The sequence below is a fragment of the Melampsora larici-populina genome, assembly GCF_000204055.1.
Source record: "Melampsora larici-populina 98AG31 unplaced genomic scaffold MELLAscaffold_2, whole genome shotgun sequence".
NCBI lineage: Eukaryota > Fungi > Basidiomycota > Pucciniomycetes > Pucciniales > Melampsoraceae > Melampsora > Melampsora laricis-populina.
In genome coordinates this window covers 2,393,968-2,414,743 of record NW_006768766.1, presented here as the reverse complement: position 1 = coordinate 2,414,743, position 20,776 = coordinate 2,393,968, and the positions used below count along the sequence as shown (strand labels likewise).

Genomic DNA, 20,776 nt, shown 5'->3' with positions numbered 1-20,776 from the left:
GCCAGATAGGAGACATCGCATTAGTTGGTAATTGTTGAAAGTTTCGGCAATATCGCGACCGGGACTCATTCGGTTGGAATGCACAGAAGCCGTGCGCGAAACCCCATTATAACACTCAAACTTCTGGGTCATATATAGGATGGCTGGTCCAAAACGCTCAACTGAATCCTTCAAGTGGGTCAGCATGTGGAATTTTGGCTTATCAACCCATTGAGCCGTATCGTGGATAAGTTGATGGAAAAAAATGAGAATTGATGCCTCCATGTCTCGTAAATAGTCTTCCATGTTACTGATTTGGTGTTGAAATATGTATGATCCTAGAAGACACAACGCAGTCCACAAGTGTCGTCTGTGGTCTGGAATATGATCGAAGAGGACGAATGGAACCGCTTGAAGGACCGTCTGGAAATCTTTACCAACGAGGCTTTGGTAGTGAAAGATGAGAGTTTTCGGTTGAATTGGTGCAATGTTCAAACCATTGGTTTGAAAGGCTCTCCACCTAGCGGCCAACTGTTGATGGAGGATGCTTCCAGGTTTGATTATGCCGAGGGATTTCATCGTGTCTCTGAAAAGATATTTGACGATCCCAAGGAGTGCGACGTGAAGGGTTTCGACTGGAGTGTCTTGATGGCCATTGAAACCTGTGTGCACAAGAACAAAGTCAGAAGGGTTCCACAATTCGAGCTGCCACAAGCTGAAAATGTTAACATACCTCGGAGCCGTAACATTGGGTTAAACAAACGTGAACCAAGTTGGCGGTTCAAATCCTCGCATAGCTTTGGCACGTCACATGAATCTGGGGCGTCGTGAACCTTTTTGACAAAGAAGTCAAGGACAGAATCGCGGAATCCGTGCTTGCGCGCTTCCGTTTCAACCGCGGTTTTGCTGTGAGGCCTCTGGGCGATTTCCCAGAGGCCCCAAGCCCTATTGCGTGTGACATCCCATTGCCGTTTGGGGAGAGAGAACTGGGAAAATGAGTGGTGAGCAACAGTTTGAAACAAGAAAGTATAAGCCGTTCAATATAAACCAAAAAAGCATGTACCTGTTCGCCGTCACTGTCCACCCCAATGAAGTCTGAGACATAACCCTCGGTTTTTTTATCACTCATCTTCGTGACGTTCAAATCACATATGCGACAAGGTGTCAATGTGTTGGCCGGATTGGTGGTATCAGTGATCTCAGCATGCATAGGGCCATCACCCAGGTGGAATAAGACTACCACCATAGCAAGGACTTCCTGCCCGGTGTGATGGTCATGCGCCAAGAATCCATTTGAACTGTGATCACTTTGAACAAAACCGAGGCTGGTCAGCTACTGTGCATAGTTAGTACGTTTGGGACAGGAGACTCACTTGATATCGTCAACCACCTCATCAAGTAATTCCAGCGCTGAAGCGCAGTTCGACGTCGCCAGGAAATGAATGTTATACTCCTGGTTCGTCATTTTGGGTGGTAAGCCAGCAAGAGTAAAAAATACACTCATGTGCTTATTCCATGATTTGGAAACATTCCCCGAGGTGTCGTCAGAATACATGGTGAGTGGTATATGCTTGATCAATCTTCCATTTGCTCGTAATCGCCACGGGTTGACAGAAGGGAACCGGTCAAAGCTATCTTGCTTTTCCTCTAAGGTAAGAAGCCAGTGGTCAGATCTTGTCCGTAATGGCACGTGGAAACACAAAGAAACCCACAATATATATACGGGCAGGTCTGTTGGGAGAGACTTGAACCGTTGAGTAATCGGATGTCAGGAAAAGATTTCCAAAACTCCTTGAGGTCAATGGTCTCGAGTGGAGCGCAGTCAAAACTAGGTTCAGCGGGGATTATAAATTGGGTAACTGAAGGGTTTTGAGAATCCATTCGAACCGTGGTTGGGAGGCATTTAGCCATAGTTCTCCCATCTTGCTGGAAGAAAAATGCAGGCACCACGACGTTTTGCAAAAAAAGTTGAACAGGTTCGTAAATGTACCAGTGTTTCCCGCGGTAGAGAACCATTTGGACTCGGAGGTTTTTGCTGAAACCTTCGCGCCATTTCTGGGACTGTGATAATCGGTTGATTCGCTCCAACGTCGGTAATTCAGGGAGACATACCAAAAAAGGGCTGACTAAAGGATTGGCAAGTTCCTGTGGATGGAGGCCAACCAAATCAGTTCACGTTTCAAATCAAATCCTTGAACTGATAAAGAAATACCAACATTTGTGATTATAGTCTGCACTTTTAAGCCAAAGATGGGGTTGCCATGCGGACTGGTCCTTTCAGACACTTGAAGACCAAGATTCTTCTTGAGGCGCTTGCTTAGAGCACGCAGCGCCCCCCACTCTGGGAGCCGGACATGGCATATAAGCAAAATCGAGCGTATACGGTGGTATTGGGACCGGGATAGGATGCTGCGAGTTGATCCGATGATCAATAGAGCCACGACGTGCTGATTGGATGTGGGGTATGATCAGTACCAAATAAGTGATGATGATTTGCATTCCAGATAACCACTTACTTCTTTCTTTTTGAAAGGGTGCCACTCAGAGGAATCCAATACCTGACCGGTTTGCAAATCTTCTTCTAGACTGGCCTCATCCATGGCCTCATCGTTTGGACCAAACATGTCGTCCTCCATGGCATGAATAGCCTCAGCGAGCTTGTGGATGTCGAGGTCGTCGTCAGAGTCTTCTGAGTCGCCAGGTTGCTTTTCTTGGGCCAGCGCAAAGGCACGGAGGCAGGACAGAGGAGAGGGAGGGGGTTCGGGTGTGTCGGAACCAGGGGCATCATGGCCAAAGATGTCATCTTGTTGAGGAGGTGACGGCGAGCGATTGGTGGAGGGCGGGTGGTTGTCATCGAGGGCAGGAATGACCACCTGTTCAGCCGCTTTTCGAGCCAGGAAACGTACAACCGCGTCGAGGTGATTCTTGGAACGCGAATGAGGACCATACGAACCCATCTGGCGGTTACAGACCAAGCATCTCCACTGTGGATTTGAAGGCACAGTGGAAATCAACTCAAAATCTACAGAAAAGAACGAAGAGAGTCAGTATCTACAACTATTAAGTTGTAGAACATATGCTTCCGCATTCAACCTTACGTTGGTCAGGAGCTTGCGCCATATGGGGAGATAGTGGGAAGCAAAGCCAAGGTACGGAGAGATTGAGCCAAGGAGAAGTTGAGCAAAGGACAAATCCAGCGAGGGAGAGACCGAGCAAAGGGGAAATCGAGTGAAGGAGAAACCGAGTGAAGGAGAAATCTAGTGAAGTAAAATTGAGCCAAGGGGAAATGGACTGAAGTGGGCTGCAGAAGAGAAAAGGAAATAACCAGACGCAGGAAAAGAAAATATTAGCTTTATGTTATTGAAACGATGTTGGGAAGGATGAGCTTTTTTTGTTTGCTTAACTGGAATTGGGACCAATGAAGATAGGCAAGCAAGTGGGAGATCACACAGATATCGAGTGACGAATATAAGTGATTTGAGAGATTTGATTGATCAATGAAGCTTGTGCGACAATGTATGGTATCTTTGATATCTTGCGAGTGAAGCTTTCGAGTGACCGAGATGATTTGCGAGACTTGTGGAGCGAGGGTACGAATTGTATCGAGAGAGCCTGTTGCCTGAAGTGCAAGAGATTTTGAGTAACGGAGATGATTTGAGATCCTTGTGGAGCGAGGGTACGAAATGTATCGAGAGAGCCTGGTGTGCTGAACCCTGTGCGACGATGTATGGGGATTCATATTTGGGTGTGGGGAGTGCGAAATGTATCGAGAGAGCCTGGTGTGCTGAACCCTGTGCGACGACGTATGAGGATTCATATTTGGGTGTGGGGAGCGCTGACGTCAACCCTGAAGGAGTGGTGTCAGAGGGTTTCCTTCTCACCAGATCAAAACTGGATGACGGATCGTTTTGGTGGGCATGGGTCTCAAGTCTGGATCTGGCCCTCAGGCGGACAAGGCATCGGTTGTCATGCAGGCGGTCTGTAGCGGGTGCACGACGGTCAGGATGCCACATGCATGCCCTACCTGTGGCCGAATGTCGCTTTGCAAAATGCATTAGAGATGACCGCCTTGAGGCGCGCAGGGCATAGACGCCCGGCCGGCTACAGACGTTCCGCGGGCCAGAACCCGACTCGACCAGTGCGTGGCGAGATTCTGACCCAAAGTACCCCCGTGGTGTATTTAATTCCCGCGGTGTGAGAATGATCAATTTCAAACTACACAACATGATTCTTGATCTGTGAGTTTACATACACAACTTACTTCGTCATGTAATCCATCTCATTTACAGCTACAGAACAACTTTGTCCTGTAATTCCTCACATATGTAAATACCGTCTGAAGTTTAAGGGTACTCAAAGTAAAGTATGTAGCGCTACATACTTTTCGCTACATACTTTTTTTGGCGGGAACAAGGAAAAAAATATACTTTTGGCCTCGTCTTCCCCGCCAAAAAAAGTATATAGCAAAAAGTATGTGTACATACATACTTACTTTGAGTACCCTTTTTGAACTCAACAGTATCACCATGTCTGTTTTGAGGTAGCATGTCGACGTGCTCACACCAATCAATTTCCGTAGAGGGTGGATATAACCTACAAACAGGTCTGAGAGCTAAGCATACAATTGCCTTTGTCAAGAGGTTCAGACAGCAAGAGTGTTAAATGGGCTCCTTTGTTCATAGTTCCATTGACAAACGGTACATTTTTGATTGTCTATTATTATTAACAAAGGATTTGCATTTTCTAGAGACAAATTGAATAAAGGTCTGTTCAAATTTATTACACAACTCTCCGTGTGAGCACATCAACGTGCTCATGGGGGACGGACATGGTGTATGTAGACGCCCTACACTTCAGCTTCTTGAATCTTCACCCCAAGCTTGAGTATATTTAAAAGTGATTCTTAATTACATATATTATTATTCAAGCTAATTCAATCTTCATGTCTCTAGTCAAAGAGTCTACTCAATTTAAATACCATATTTATCTACATAAAGAAAAGTTTTGAAAAAACTTGTTCTAGATTTGACTGGAAATCAGTGTTTTTAAAAAAGAGGAAAGGATAGAAGGGTTTTGTGGAATTCATGGGTGTGGTTTGGAATTTATTTATTTATTTATTGTTATGATAAGAAGAAGCAAAAAAACCAGACTGGGTTTAAAGTGGAATTCTGGGAATTGGTTTTGGTTGTGTTTAGCTGAAAGTGTTTAAAAATCTGATGGGTGGTTTTGGAGAACTAATCTTTTATTTATAAAAATGAATGAATGTGGATACTTGAATAGAAAAAAAGGGAGAGTTTTTTAAGGTAAAGATTTTTTGGTTGAACTTGAGACTGAGTGATATTGAAAAGGTTTCAGAAAAGTACTAGATTAAAAGTCTTTTAGTTTGGTTTTGGTCAAGTTCAAAAACATACATAGTTATTACATAGAGTGTTCAAAAAGGATAACCTGATGATTTTATTAGAGTTCAATACTTTTGTAAGGCGGAGTGTATCTCTCCAAATTCAATGCCATCTTCACTGGGACTAGACTGACACAGCACAAGAGAGCACAGGATACAGTCGCCGCTCGCTATAAGCACACACTGAGTATGCATATCGTGTTATAAGCATGGATTTTTTCCCAATAAAAAATGAGCAGGGCTTAATTTGTGACCATAAGCATGTAAGTTAAAAGCATGAACTTGAGCCAAAAAATGCTTACAACGGGCGTGGATTTTGCTATATACAAGCATATTTAGTGGTTGCACAAGCAGATATGCTTATATACAATTTGTTTTCCTGTGCAAGTGTGAACTTTCGAGAAGGTTCATCAAATCTTCTGCCCACTCTACTAGCCTCTGCTTTATTATTAACAGTATATCAACTTATAAACACTTTTATTCACACTTTTTCAACCATCTTTGATAAAATCTCAATCTCAGTCTCATAAGAGAATGGATAAGCTCATCCACAAAACCCTCCTTCTATCGCAAAGCTGCCCTGATGATAAAATCAGAAAGGCAACCAAGGAAGATAAGATATTCAGAATGTTTTCAGTCCCCCCAGTCCTGGATACCAACGACACAGATGAGGGCATCGGATACCTAGTCAACTCGGCACTTGATGCAATCTGTGGTATTGACAAGATTGATCAACACCTTTTCACAGGACCACATGGGATTGAACTTATGCTGAAATGGATTGGTCAAGCTTGCAACCACCCCAGCTGGAAAGGGGATACCAATGCGCACGGTTTTCTCAGGATAAAGCTTGAAAAAGTTTGTCAAAAGCTCCAAGGTGGGTACTTTCTTTGAATGTTCTTTACATCTGTCTCTTTCATATTCCCACCCACCCTCATATTGTTTGTATCTACTTTTTTAGATGCCGGTGCAACTCTCCCTGGGGCTGGTAAAAGTATCCTTCCTACTTCAGGTGTGACATCTGTAGCTGGCCAAAAGAGACGGGTGATTTCAAATGCTGAAGTTAAAAATTCAAACTCGATCAAGAAAACTAAGCAGCCTATCAGCACTCCTGGATCATTGGCTTCTTTAGAATCTACCAATTTGAACGGACCAACACCGCGTGGTGTGTATGATTTAGCCTTCAAGGCCGAGGTTCTTGCATGGCATCACGCAGGCCGAAAGATTCAGCAAGAAACCGCCCGACATTTCAATATCACCCAATCTAATCTCAGCCAATGGCTCAAAGACGAAGGAAAGATCAAGGCAAATGCATTGATAAATGGCGGAACAGTTCGGAAACAACGCACAGCAAAGTATCCTGATCTTGAACAAGCTTTATATCAATGGGTAATTGAGGCTCGCGAGCGTGATCTACCAGTCAACGACGAGGTTATAAGAGTCAAGGCTCAACATTTCTCCGAAATCTTCAAATTAAGATGAAATGCTCAGATGGATGGATGACCAAGTTCAAGAAATGCTACAACATCCAAAGAGTCACCCTGCATGGCGAGGCATCCTCAGTAAACCCAGAAGATGTGAAGTCTGCACGCGACGAGCTACTCAAGGTGACGAAGGACTATCAACCTTCTGAAATATATAACGCCGATGAAACTGGACTATGCTATCGGTAAATCTGTGACTCTTTTTTTCATCAAAGTTCAGCAGATTGATCATCTTCCAACTTTCTTCTCAGGATGCCGCCAAATAAGACCTTGGCTGACACACAAAAAGCTGGTGTGAAAGGCGACAAAGCTCGAATCACATACCTTCTCTGTGCAAATGCAGATGGCACTCACAAACTCGATCCTCTAGTTATTGGTAGTTCAAAAAAGCCTACCTCATTCAGAAGCAAGCCCGCAGCTTATTACAGTCTCCAATACACTAATAGTAAGAATGCCTGGATGACCGGTGCAATCTTCGGTGACTGGCTTCAGAAGATTGATGCCAACTTCCGTCGAGAAAATCGCAAAATCTTACTCCTGCTCGACAATTTCTCCGGTCATAAAGCCCCAGTCAAAACTCTCAACCTCACAAACATTACAGTGCATTTCCTTCCACCAAATCTCACCAGTGTCTTACAGCCTTGCGATGCTGGAATAATAGCAGCTTGGAAAGCTCACTACAGACGTAACTTGATATCTCTAGTAATCCGGAGACACGATGATAATCCGGACAAACTGGCAAAGGATATCTATCGGCTACCACTCCTGGACGCTATGCGAATGGCTGATACATCATGGAAGTCTGTTACTTGCAAGACGATTACAAACTGCTGGCGTCACACCCAAATAGTGGCAGCACTCCAAGAAAACGAGAACCAACCTTCCACCCCAACTAATACCAATCTAGCTCCTGATTCCGACCTCCAAAACATCATTGATGAGGCTTCAAAGGTCCTAGAGCGACTCGAAGAATGCACAGGCCTAGATGAGAGTCGATCCGAGGTCCGGATCAGCATTCAAAACCTACTCAATCCCAAGATCGAGAGGCAATTACCTGAGGATGTTCAACGTATGCCGACCGATCTCGAAATCATCAAATCAAGTGCTAACGACTCTGAACCCGATGCGCCTGATGATCCCGAAGATGACGAGGAGGATTTGCGGGAGCACATCCGTGTACCAATGTCAATGGCTCAAATCTCACAAGCCATTGACGACATCATCTATTCACTCAACCGTCAACCTCATGATGCTGACGGGCCCGACTGGACCTTACATATCAAAAGCTTTCACTCTATGCTCAATGAAATCAGCCATGTCCGCTTCAATTCATTGAAGCAAAAGTGCTTAACCAATTTTTTTAACCTTGATTCGACTACGTAATAAAGCCTGATAAACTTTTACATATTCGTTTTTTCTTCTAGTCTCTTGGTACATCTTTTTCCTTCACGTGAAGCTCTTTGTATGCCCCATCTTTTTGTCTGAGATATGCAATGCTATGCCAACCTATGCCCACTATCACCAAAAAAGTTGTCCAAGACTTTTTTTTTTGAAAATAAGCATAAAGGTTAGTTTAAATCCAAACTATGCCTTTATGCTTATTTCGAATTGATGCATAGCGCGATATAAGGTTGACAAATTTTCGGATTAAAATTATGCTTATAGGGCGCGGCGACTGTAAATCTAATCCCCTTGATTTGATGACTAGTTCCAGAACTCGATGATCAGAATCCAGTAAAACACGTATAAGATATTAAAAGAGAATGATATGAAAGACCTGTACAAAGGAAAAGAGTGCCAAACTGGAGGGGATAATCTATCTAAATAATCTAAGTGTCTACTATAACCCATTGTGTAAAACCCATACCCTGCATTTACACATTCACCCCTTAACAACTTTGAGAGAAATATGGAGATCTTAAGGATTTGTTCAGGACAATTCTTTGATGTTTTGGTTGTATAGTTCTATAGGTTAGGAAAGTATTATGTTTGATTCGTAATTGATCAAATCAACTTCTTGAAAACTGGTTGTTATATATATAGAGACAAAGAAGATAACTTATGGAGTCTATACCCAATATGAGTTTTGTTGCTGTTTTGTGTGTCGATGCAGCATCTTTGATGCAGATGCTTTCCCAGTTTGTAATTATCAAACCTCGATCACCAAATGAGCTACAATACTCAAATGCGCACTTGGATCACTTCAATAACTTGAATGATTTCAATAAATAGATGTTTCTTACGTTTATTGATTCTTTTCCAATCCATCATTGTTATTGATTTTCAACATTGATTGATAAATTTGATCTTGAGAGCCAGTGATACAACAAGCCATAGCCAATCGTACCACAAAGTTTATAGGGAGTTAAACTTATCGACACAGCGAAATATTGATTAATCTGAGATGATGTGTACAACAAAAGCATCGATATGCTTTTCGCGCTCGATTTTAGGATAACCAGTTGACAACCATCATTGTACGCAATACATCACTTTCATGCACGTTGAGGATGACTATGATTGTGTGGGACTCAACTTTCTGAATTGGACGTTGCTGAGATGTGCTGAATGCAAGTATCCGACTCCTGCAACAAAGTACTTTTATCCAGTGTCTACTTCGGAGAACTGCAGCTGCCAGATTGGTGTTGGAGATTTGACATTTCTTTTTTTGATATAGGTCAAAGAGCGGTTGTAAAGATGCCTGAGTTAACACATCCCAAAGCTGACACTGCATTGAAAATGATAAGGATACTGCTTTGATAGTGATAGTGATAGACATGAGTGCGCAGTGTTGAGCACAAGATACCGTCTGTGTGGGGTATTTGGCCTTTTTCAGTCTTTCGACTTCCCTGCTTGATAGTGGTGAACCCAGAAATCACAAGCAATTTGGTCTGTCAATGTATGCATAGCCGATGCTCCAAATGGAGACGTCACCAGCGTCTCGGGCGATGAAGTCTATCGATGACCATATGAAGTCTTGAAGCGCATCCATGAAAAAGAAACATATATCTCAAAATGGTTATCGGATGAGTCGATGTAGCAAGCCAAGTGAGCGCGGTGCGAAAACGATCGTAAAAAGCTTGTCACAAATTCCCCGCCAATTTACTGGAGTTTTGCGGACAACTTTGGTAATGAAATATGCAGTGAGGTGTCAAGGTGTTCTCCACAAAACGAAGACCCTGTTCCTCATCGCAGCCTGCGGGCCGGGTTGGAAATGTAAGGCCGGATCACTTTTCAGGATCAGGAGACCCTCAGAAATCATCTTTCAAGAGAAAGTCGTCAAATGATTGGGCAAAATTAATCAGATAACTTGGAAATCAAGCGCCAATACAAGCTACTTGCCACAGCGAAAGCGTTTTTGGATTCAACGCTGCTTGCGTTAGGGAAACCGGCCTCACTCAGCCCTCGACTTTATAACTGATGCAGTGGTTCTCGATCTTTCACATATTCAATAATGATAAGTAGCGCTGAGCAAATACTAGTTGGCTACGCGGGATCAGAGTATGAGCACAAACAAACCCAGCCTAAGCGGATGACCGTCACACAATTTCTCAAGGGTTGCTAGTTGATGTAAGCTAAAGTTCAAAAAGTGCGCATCTTTCAAACATTAACGTATGCACCTTTCTTTCTTTCTTTACAAACCAAAGTCTACCAGAATGATTTGAGGGACTATAAGCTTGATGATCTCAACGTGGACACCTCGGATGCAATCCTTATCCACAACGCCTTATGTATACAGGGTGTCAAGCACGCCCAAGCAAGCCTCGGGGTTGTAGGTGAAGTATTTAGGCTTGGTTAAATTGGATATTTATTGTTCGATCTTAAATTTCCTTCGATAATAAAAAAGTGGAAGACAACTTGATACAGTACACCACTAATCATTTCCTAAACGAAGATAGATGAGCAATAATGTGATAGGTACATAAATTGGTAAAGGATCGGTAGAACTCTTACGCAAAACCACATTTCAAGCCACAAAGTTAATACTACGCTGTTGAAGCACCGGTGTTTTGGAGTGTCATGTTCTTCAACGGGCGAGAGGTATCTGATAACAAGATGAGGTCGAACTTCGATCAAGGCTACAGCTCGAAGCTTGAGTGTGAAATATCATCTTGGGATGTTTGAGCCAGTCAGCTCTTTGAAGGAAAAGTCTCTACTTAGCAACATCCATCCTCATCAAAGCATACCTTGATGACGTATGGACTCGTATGGATTCATAAGGACAGAAAATCTGAAACCCGACCATAGATGTACATGTTGACCAAGTTCTCGGCAGTACGTCTCAATCACCGCACAATCACCCTCCTCGGCGTTAAAATTGATAGCACAGATCGTCCACGCCGACGAAATCCCGAGCTTGTTCGTTCAGGCCAATACTAATAGCCCCTCATACAAATCGTGTCACTCGTATTCATCTTTGCCTTGGATGGTTTTCATGAGGTTTCATGAAAGATATGCACGATGACTGAAAAAATAGCATCGAACAAAAAAGCAACAGCAACACGGGAGCTTGTCTCCATCTAATGATCCAGATCAATAATCAAGGGTTTGCGGGGAAGAAAATCAAAACAAATGCACATAATGCTATCTTACAAATCTTCCTCGTGACACAATTCAAGCTCGAGATATGGAAATCCTTATAATTCTGAATGTGTAACTCCACAAATCTCATCAAAACCTGTCCTTTTTCTCTACCCATTTTCTGGGGATTCATGATATCATAGTAAATGTAGTCGATGGATCTCCCAAAGTATATTTCTCAGCTTGGCCTCATATCTCTATCGGAAAGCAGGCCAAGATAACAAGGTACCTTTCTGCACTTGATTTCTTTTCTGATCGAAATAATCATCATTTGTGTGAGAAGATCATCCATTTCTTCCTTCAAGAGGGAAGCCTTTGAGTTAGACTCCTTCCACTTTAACTTCTAGATGATGCAAGTTGGAAGCTGAGTTCGACTTTGAGACCAAATATCAAAAAAGAGGTACATACCCTCCCCAGCTCAAACATCCTTCGATTCTTGTAGACCTAAATTCGTTTTGATCGTGAAACCATCACAAGATAGATTTTTGATCGTTAACCAAATAGAAATTGCACTTACTGAGGTGTTGTGGACAGTGGAACTTGAAGGGCAAGATGAAATGAAAAAATATTGCAGTATGTATCTACACTTGAGTGTGTAAAACTCAAAAGGCCTTTCTAGTTCCCAGCCATGTTTTTTTTTCTCCTCCGGAGCTACAACTTCTAACATTTCTAATTTACACACGACCTTGATAAATATTCTCTTCCTTAAAGCCGAGCTTATAGTATGCCGTACAAAAATCTTCTCTAAACCCAATCTTCTTGTCTCTTTCCTCTGATTCGCCGAGAAGCGGGAGATAGTGGCTGTAGTCGTCCTATGTTGTAAGCATTCCTCTCATCGGGGAAACTACACATCACATCAGTTGCATCACACTTTAAATTTGTTTCATTCTCCCCCGTTTCTCAATCCTTCCCTTTTTGCCAATTCTATTCAATTCAGAAAACCGCATTCACAGTTGATCAAGAGTTTTTTTCTGCGGGTGTGTGTGTGTGTGTCTGTGTGTCTGATTCACCCTCGGCCCTTGCTCTTCTACTTGACTGCATTCATTGACCTCTATATATCCGTTTGAATTCATTCCTGTCACGTCCCTTGAAGGTTTTGTAAATCACACCATGATCCAACATGGTTTCCCCATTAGCTTCTCGATCCCTTTCACCTTTTTAAATTCTTCCGATCAAATTAGCTCAGCTACCTACCTTTCTTTTCTATTTCTATCCACTTCGGTCAGTTCATATGACCACCTTTTCACGTCATCCTATCTCATCTCGTTCGATCCCAATACTAATCACCCGTCTTCTTCAACATTTTTCCGTACCGGTCTTTGACAATTATGACCGAAAAAAAACCCGTTTTGCAACCCTAAAAGCTTCTTCACGCCATCGTACGACAACGAGAGCCTACATTTTTTGTTTATCTCTTCAGTGTACTACTTACGTTAGTGGGCTTGGGGTGGATTCTTGAAAGCTTCTGTAAGGCTGTGAAGCATGTGATTCTTCTCAACGCATCTCTTGGATTACATTTGGGATTCTATCGATTAGCATGGCATCCTTTACGTCATTTTCATGGACCTCCTATAGCTGCTTTAAGTCAATTCTGGATTCTTAGAGAAGCTTATCTTGGAAGGAATAGATTTACTATGCGTAGCTTGGGTGAAGAGTATGGAGATTGGGTGAGAATCGGTGAGAAATCTTGTCTTCTTCAATTCACTTTGAGTCATCTTGGTTTAAAATTCATTTCTTCACAGGTCCTAATGAGCTTTATACGACTAGTATTGAGGCTTTATGGACGATTATGGGACCAAGAGGATGGGCCAAAGGGAATGCTTACAGTAGTGGAATCACGAAGACTCGAGAGGGAAGTGATAGTCTCTTAACGCTCAAAACACGTACGTTGCTCTTGTGTATTTCTGTGTCGATCATCACCTTCAGTTCACTGACACTGTATTACGGCATTTTAGTTTCTGAGCATGCTCCTCGAAGACGCATGTAAGTTATTTTTTGAATAACAAATCTATCAGTATTTCAAGGTATGGTCCAAATTCGATGAGGTAATTGACTTATACATCGCCTTCATAGTTGGGATAAAGCGTTTACGCCCCGGGCAATCTCATCTTACATACCATCACTCGAAGTGCGTATGGATCAGTTACTTGAAGTACTTCAAAACCACGTCAAGGAGGACAAAAATGTAGATTTTGGACTTCAATTGGGCTACTTGATGTATGACAGTAAGTATCTTAGTTTAGTTTGGATCACGACATGTTGCTTGGGAAACCTTGAGTTTGGATCGTTTGATCTCCATCAGGAATAAGCATATCTGATTCATGTGTTTATATCTGATATTTTTTCAGCGATGTCTGATATGGCCTTTGGAAGTCAGTTTTTCAATCTTTTCGTGATTTAAAGATCCACAAAATTTTCCATGGACACAACTCATGGTTTTTTGAAATATCAGGTGGTATAGATTTACTTAAACTACAGAATGATGAACGTAGAATATTATATCACCTAACTAGAGTTGTACAACAAGCTGGAATTCTTCGAAACGTACCTTGGTTAACACCGGTGGTTAATGTGCTTCCTACTTCTCAGAGGAAAGAACAAATGGAATTTAGGGAGTTTGGAAAATCTATGTTGATGCGTAGATATAATCAAGGTCTAGGATCAGAGATTGATGTGTTTCATTACTTGGTAAGTATGTCAACCTCACCTGGACCATGTCATATGTAATGTACTGCTCTCTGCGTCTCGTCTTGGCAATTCTCTTTTCAATATCTCTGGTTTGTTCGAATTTAATTTATCAAGAGTCGAAAGTCTGATACATTCATGATTCTTTCTTAATTAGCTAGGGGAAGACACGGAGACGGGAAGTAGGCTCCAAATGTCCGAGCTTGCGGCGGATTCAACTTTGGTCATCATGTAAGTGTTTTCTATGACTAGGTGATAAGCGATGAATAGAGAGTATGATCAACAATCTAACGAAGCTCAATTTCAAATCTTCAGAGCTGGATCAGATACGACTCGGATAACACTCATAGCTCTCTTCATGTATCTCATCAGATCAACAGAATGCATGAAACGTTTACAAACCGAACTTGACAAGATCGCACCAGATCTCACACCTGCAAGTCTAGCCAAATTAGAATATTTGAATGCATGTATCAAAGAAGTTACAAGACTACAACCTCCATCTCCTTCAAGTTTACAAAGAATCTGTCCTCCTGATGGAGCCGTGATTGATGGTAAGAAGATACCAGGAGGTACAAAGGTTAGGTTTAGTAATTGGGCAATGCATCGTGATCCTCGTTATTTTAGTGATCCGGATAGGTTTAATCCAGATCGTTGGATCCTCCCCACTTCGACTTCTCAACGTCATGATATTAGAGCTTTCTTTCCATTTCTGATTGGACCAGGTACATGTGTGGCTAAGAACATGGTACTCGTGGAAATTAGAATGGTAAGAAAGTCTTTTGATGAGGATTGAAGAATTTTCTGCTAGATATTGAAGGTCTCAAATTCTGATGATGATGTTTGATTGATTTTCTAGGTAGTTGCAAATGTTTTGACAAAATACAATTTAGAATTTGCTCAAGGGTTTAATGATCAAGAATACGAAAAGAGTTGGACAGACGCATATTTAATGGCCATCGAAAATCCATTTTGGATTAAATTTACACCTAGAGAGATTCACTCAAAGATGTATAAAGAATGAAAGATTTTGAAGAAGAAATGATGAAATTGAGAATCGAAAGAGATGATTTTTTTATAAAAAGAATATATGTTGTTCTTGTTTTGTTTTTTGTCATGATTTTTCTTTGATGGTTTGTATTTTGATTCTTGGAGGTTGTAGATACTTATACACTTCTTGCGTTGTTTTTTTCTTCGGAGTTTTATTGTACTTTTCTTACTTGTATTTCGGGTAAATGTCATATTCACTCACCTTTAGATTCATCCTTCGAATTTATCACACTGGAACAGGTTAGAACTCTTGGGGGTTCTAGTTTGGGCGTTTGACAAATGTAATGGATTGTATAGCAGATGATTATCATTGATTGTTTCTTTGTTGGTGAATAAACCACGGGGTTTCTATTACTCTTTGGTGTGAAAGCACATGAGCCCATCTGAAATATAGCAGATTATATGAAAGATTTTCTTGAAATGTTTGATCATATAAAATATGAAAATATCAGAATGATTGAAAGTATCTGTTTGAAAGATGAATGACGTTGAGGTATACCGAAAGGCGGCAAAGAACAAGAGATTTCAAGACACATGCGCCACTGCCTGGCTTATATATCACGAGAGCTTCTTGCAATCGAGCCAGAATAGGATTTTTGTCGTTTCATGTAAGCTTTCAAGCAGATTTCGTGTACTTCGGATTAAAAAGTGGCCTTTTAACACCGAAGAATTATTTGCTCGCTGTCAGACCTGTGGCAGTGAAAATGGAGCAATCTCATCGAGGCAACGCCTAACTTGATCAAGTCCCAGCCTCTTCTTGCGCAGCCTGAGGCAATATGATCCCAAGTGATCAGAATGACCATACTCGTGTGATTTGCCATCGACTCGATCATCGACCATTTTCCGTTTGCGGTATCTGTGTCATCGAGAAATGTAGCAGTGATGAAGACCGGCTTCGGTAAGAAAGTGTTATAGCGAGGGTGAGTGCCGGAAATGAAAATCGAATACATATAAGACTAAAGAGGGCTGTAGTGTGTATTGTGTATGTAAATAAATCACTCTGAAATGTTTTTTGCAGTCCGACCCGTACAGTCAACTTCTCCACAACCTTCATCATCTTCAGCAATCTCAGTTCACCATCGACGACAATTCTTCGAAGAACAATCAACCAAGACTACTTCACTCAAATCACAATCATCAAATCAATCCTTGGACAATAAAATGGACGGAGGTTAGTTCATTTTTAAGTCCAAATCTGTCGAAATCCAACTCACTTTTATGGTCTCTGCTCGATGCTTACTAAACTTATTGCTTGGCTTTTTAGATTTGATTGCCCTAGTTAACAAATTGCAAGACACCTTCAATGCAATTGGTGGAGAAACTGTCGATTTACCTCAGATTGTGGTGGTCGGATCACAGAGTTCAGGAAAGTCTTCTGTTCTTGAAACGTACGTCACATTGTCAAAAGATCTGGTCTTCGCGCCTTCCTAGTCAAGATCATTACCACCTAACACTTCCTGTTGCACAGCATTGTAGGACGAGATTTCCTTCCGCGAGGCTCAGGAATTGTTACTCGTCGTCCTCTCGTCCTCCAATTGATCCACATCAATTCACCCTCATCTTCACCCGTAGAATATACTCCTCAGCAGTCATCATCATCCGCTGTCGAGTACGGAGAGTTTCTTCACCTTCCCAACCGAAGGTTTACTGAATTTGCTGATATCAAAAAGGAGATTGAAAATGAGACTTTGAGAGTGGCTGGAAGTAATAAGGGAATTAGCCGACTACCAATTCATGTGAAGATCTTTAGTGAACGTGTCTTGAATCTTACCTTGGTGGACCTGCCTGGCTTGACTAAAGTGAGTGATTGGTACCAAGTTTATATTTGTGGCTATTCCTGCTGAATTTATCTATCAGATACCTGTAGGGGATCAACCTACCGACATAGAGCGGCAGATACGCAGTCTGGTACTCGATTTTATATCCAAACCCAACAGGTAGCGTGATCCTCTTGCACAAGTCTACATCACTGCTAAAAATTAACAAATTCATCACGTGACTGTATTCTTTATCTATAGTGTTATTCTTGCAGTCTCTCCAGCCAATGTCGATCTCGCCAACTCTGAATCATTGAAACTATCTCGTTCTGTTGATCCTCAAGGTCGTAGGACTATCGGTGTCCTAACCAAGCTAGACCTCATGGACACTGGGACAAATGCTTTGGACATACTCACAGGAAGGGTCTACCCACTTAAGCTAGGCTTCATTGGTATCGTCAATCGTAGCCAGCAGGATATAAACATGAATATACCACTAGAGAAGTCTCTGGAGAAAGAGCAAGAGTTCTTCACTCAGCATCCCGCTTACCGTAATATCGCACATCGATGTGGTACTAGATTTTTAGCAAAGACATTGAACCAAGTCAGTTGCAATCCCTTTCAGGTTCCTCGTTGCAATGTGATTTACACTAAACAAGTCTTGATGATTCTCTTGTTTTAGGTGTTGATGTCTCATATCCGTGACAAGCTGCCCGACATGAAAGCCAGGCTGAATACACTTATGGGTCAAACGCAGCAGGAACTCAATGCATACGGGGGTGACTCTGTCTTCTTTGGTAAACAGAACCAAGGGTCGTTGGTTTTGAAGTTGATGACTCAATTCGTGAAAGACTTTGTGTCATCAATTGATGGAACGCAAGCTAACCTCTCCACCAAAGAACTTTGTGGTGGTGCTCGGATATATTATATCTTCAATGAGATATTCGGACATGCACTTGAAACCTTGAATCCAATGGAAAACCTAAACAATTTAGATATCAAGACTTCTATTAGAAACTCCACTGGAACCCGATCAAGTTTGTTTATCCCAGAAGCTGCATTTGATCTATTGATTAAACCTCAGATCAAGTTGTTGGAGCCACCTGGCTTACGGTGTGTAGAATTGGTATATGAAGAATTGATGAAGATCTGTCACAATTGTACAAATTCTGTAAGATTTTCGATCAATTTTTCGATTAGCTCTACCATAATCCGCTAATGAAATTGCTAACGGTCATGTATTTGTATGGATCACAGGAGCTGCAAAGGTATCCCAAACTGCATGCGCAATTGATCGAAGTGGTTTCCGAACTACTACGCGAACGGCTGGGTCCAACTTCCGAATATGTACAATCCTTAATCTCAATCCAGGCTGCCTACATCAACACCAATCATCCGGATTTCATGGCCAATACACTTACTAGTAGCAACATGGCATCAAATCAACGTCATCATGCTACCAACGCAGTCACTAATGGAGTTATGGATCAGAGAAGGGTGCGCAATGGTTCCCCTACGTTGTCTGTTGCTACCATCGGCTCCAATGGTAGCTGGGGTCTCTTTCTCGGTTCGCTTTTTCAACCCCTTTTGTCTCACTTTTCCTTGGTTTTATATCTCTCTGGGTTTCCTTTCACAGTCTGATTCTGATGGAGACGGCGAGGGTTCTTCGAGTGTGATTGAAGATGATGATCATGTTTCTGAGAATAGTACTGCTCAAGCTCATCATCGACAGATTCAACTCCATAACGCTCCTTTAACTCGTCCTTCATCAGTGCCGATCGATAACTCATTGACTATCGGACGATCTCATCAGCCAATACCGAATAATTCAAGGATCGTTTCAGATAGTCGACTGAATGTATTGAATGCTAATCCTTCTTCATCTCATCATCATGGTGGTCGACATTCAGGTGGATCTTCACAACAGTATGGAAATGCTAAAGATTCATTCCTGAATTATTTTTTTGGTGGATCTACTAATGGGATTGGTGGTGGAATGTTATCACAACCACCTCAACCACATCGATCAAATCGTCATAGCCTGACTGGTATGGGACATGATAATGATTCAAATCAACATGGATCTAGTGGATTGAGAAAATCTGGATTCGAGGGTGCAAATGCTGCATTTAATATGAAGAGTCTTGAAAAACATATGCTAGAGGGAGTACGTATGATACTTTATTAGATTTGGTTTTCCTACTGAGTAGACGAGTTGAAATGTTGGTTTGTTTGTTTTCTTAGACACCTGAAGAAGAACAGAGGATACAACTAACGGACCGAGAACATAGGGAAATCAATCTGATTAGATCATTGATGACAGCTTATTTTGGAATTGTTAGACAAACAATTCAAGATTTAGTACCAAAAGGTTTGATTTTTTTTTCTCTTCTTTTCCATTCTTTAATGAAAATGAATCAAATTTAAGAAAAACTGATTTGTGTTTGTTTTTTCTCTACGTTGATGATAGCTGTGATGCATTTCTTAGTAAATCATGTCAAAGAAGGAGTACAGAATAGATTGGTATCAAGTTTATATCGAGAAGATTTATTTGAAGGACTCTTGATGGAAGATGATGGATTAAGGAATGAAAGAGAAAGAGTCAAAGGTCTTTTGGATGCTTATAAGGAAGCTTTTAAGGTTTGTCTCTTGAAAAGTTTCTCTGTTTTCGTTGTCGTTGTATTGATGTGGTTTTGGTTTTTGAATGGGGATTGAATTCTTTAGACTTTGAGTGAAGTTTTGTAAGGTTTCTAAACGTTTTGTGGTTGCGCAAATAATTGAAAAGCATCAAGATTAGCCAAAAGGGATATTGTATGTCACAGGTGAAAAGATAATGATTGTGTTTTCTATTGAATCATTTTTTTGAAGTTTAGTAGTGTTTCTCAATTCAAGACAAATTAACAAGTTTACAACCAAAGAAAATTTCAAAAATTGAGAAGAAAGGAAACTTGAAGTCTGTTTTGTTTTGTTTGATTTTTGTTTTTTTTTGCAAAAAGAAAAAGTGTAAATATGTTTCATTTTTCATTTTTTTCACCTTTTTTTAATTCTTTTTTTTGTTGTGGTTTTTTTTCATCTTTTTTTTTTCCCTTTTGAATTGATAAGTTTGATGATGATGAAGTAGAAGGTTGGGATGAGGAATTCTTAAACAAAAGTATTTGCAAACTATCTTCTTTAACAAATGGCCCAGCATTTCCGAGAGAGTGGACTGGAGATACGAAGCGTATTGGGCGCTTGTGCGAGTTGTATGCATGCTAGCAAAGTTCAGTGAGCTTGCGCATGAATTTTGATTCACTTCCAGCCAGCGAGACGAGATATGAGAACCCTTTTGATCAAAGATGACGCATTTGAAGCTCTCGAGGTGCAAGCAAGGAATTCATTGATCGAGCGCATACACTAAAATCTAGAGAGTGAGAATCAAACTAAGTGTAGATTACTTGAGCAGTCTGGGTATTCCTTTGTTGTACAAGAAAGGCTAATACGATTATGAGGGGTGACCGTGTATATTCCGGTGAACGGGTATGAATGGAAAAATGAAGGGAAAGACTTTGTGATCACCTAGTCAACAGGTTTTTGGCAGCTCAACGCTTCTGCTTTGTTCATACCCACGAGAGTTGTGGAAGATGGATGGTACTGATCAAGAAAATAGATTGTGATCCCCTTGATATCAGCTCAACGTATTTCCTTCAATTCGCATTTTAGAAGCTTGGAGATTTTTACCCTCGCATTCGCAGAAAGTGACTGGATGAGATGAAAGGCAAGATGTGATCTTTCGGATATCACTTACCCCGTACAAGGGATCAGCTTGATTCGATGAAAGTGATATAAAAAGAAGTCATCAAGCT

At 41.4% G+C, this 20,776-nt stretch overlaps 3 protein-coding genes across 3 annotated transcripts; 2 read left to right on the top strand and 1 right to left on the bottom strand.

Annotated features, from left to right (window-relative positions):
* Positions 1-2,256: 2,256 nt before the first annotated feature.
* On the bottom strand, positions 2,257-2,936 carry MELLADRAFT_89207 (uncharacterized protein; the record flags this gene model as incomplete). Its single annotated transcript, XM_007404331.1, has 2 exons — positions 2,257-2,388; positions 2,496-2,936. 2 exons carry the CDS (start codon positions 2,934-2,936, stop codon positions 2,257-2,259), a joined length of 573 nt encoding a protein of 190 aa, XP_007404393.1.
* A 9,204-nt stretch (positions 2,937-12,140) lies between these two features.
* MELLADRAFT_46649 (uncharacterized protein) lies at positions 12,141-15,530 on the top strand (the record flags this gene model as incomplete). Its single annotated transcript, XM_007404602.1, has 10 exons — positions 12,141-12,663; positions 12,807-13,119; positions 13,185-13,325; positions 13,398-13,425; positions 13,516-13,667; positions 13,791-13,814; positions 13,895-14,130; positions 14,285-14,358; positions 14,443-14,896; positions 14,987-15,530. The coding sequence occupies 10 exons, from the start codon at positions 12,553-12,555 to the stop codon at positions 15,149-15,151; spliced, it is 1,698 nt and encodes a 565-aa protein (XP_007404664.1).
* A 684-nt stretch (positions 15,531-16,214) lies between these two features.
* Positions 16,215-20,054, top strand: MELLADRAFT_41749 (uncharacterized protein; the record flags this gene model as incomplete). The annotated part of the gene is made up of 11 exons (XM_007404603.1): positions 16,215-16,348; positions 16,442-16,565; positions 16,646-16,976; positions 17,035-17,114; positions 17,196-17,538; positions 17,617-18,105; positions 18,192-18,480; positions 18,707-19,105; positions 19,189-19,305; positions 19,405-19,574; positions 19,659-20,054. 11 exons carry the CDS (start codon positions 16,339-16,341, stop codon positions 19,677-19,679), a joined length of 2,373 nt encoding a protein of 790 aa, XP_007404665.1.
* Between the last annotated feature and the right edge of the window lie 722 nt (positions 20,055-20,776).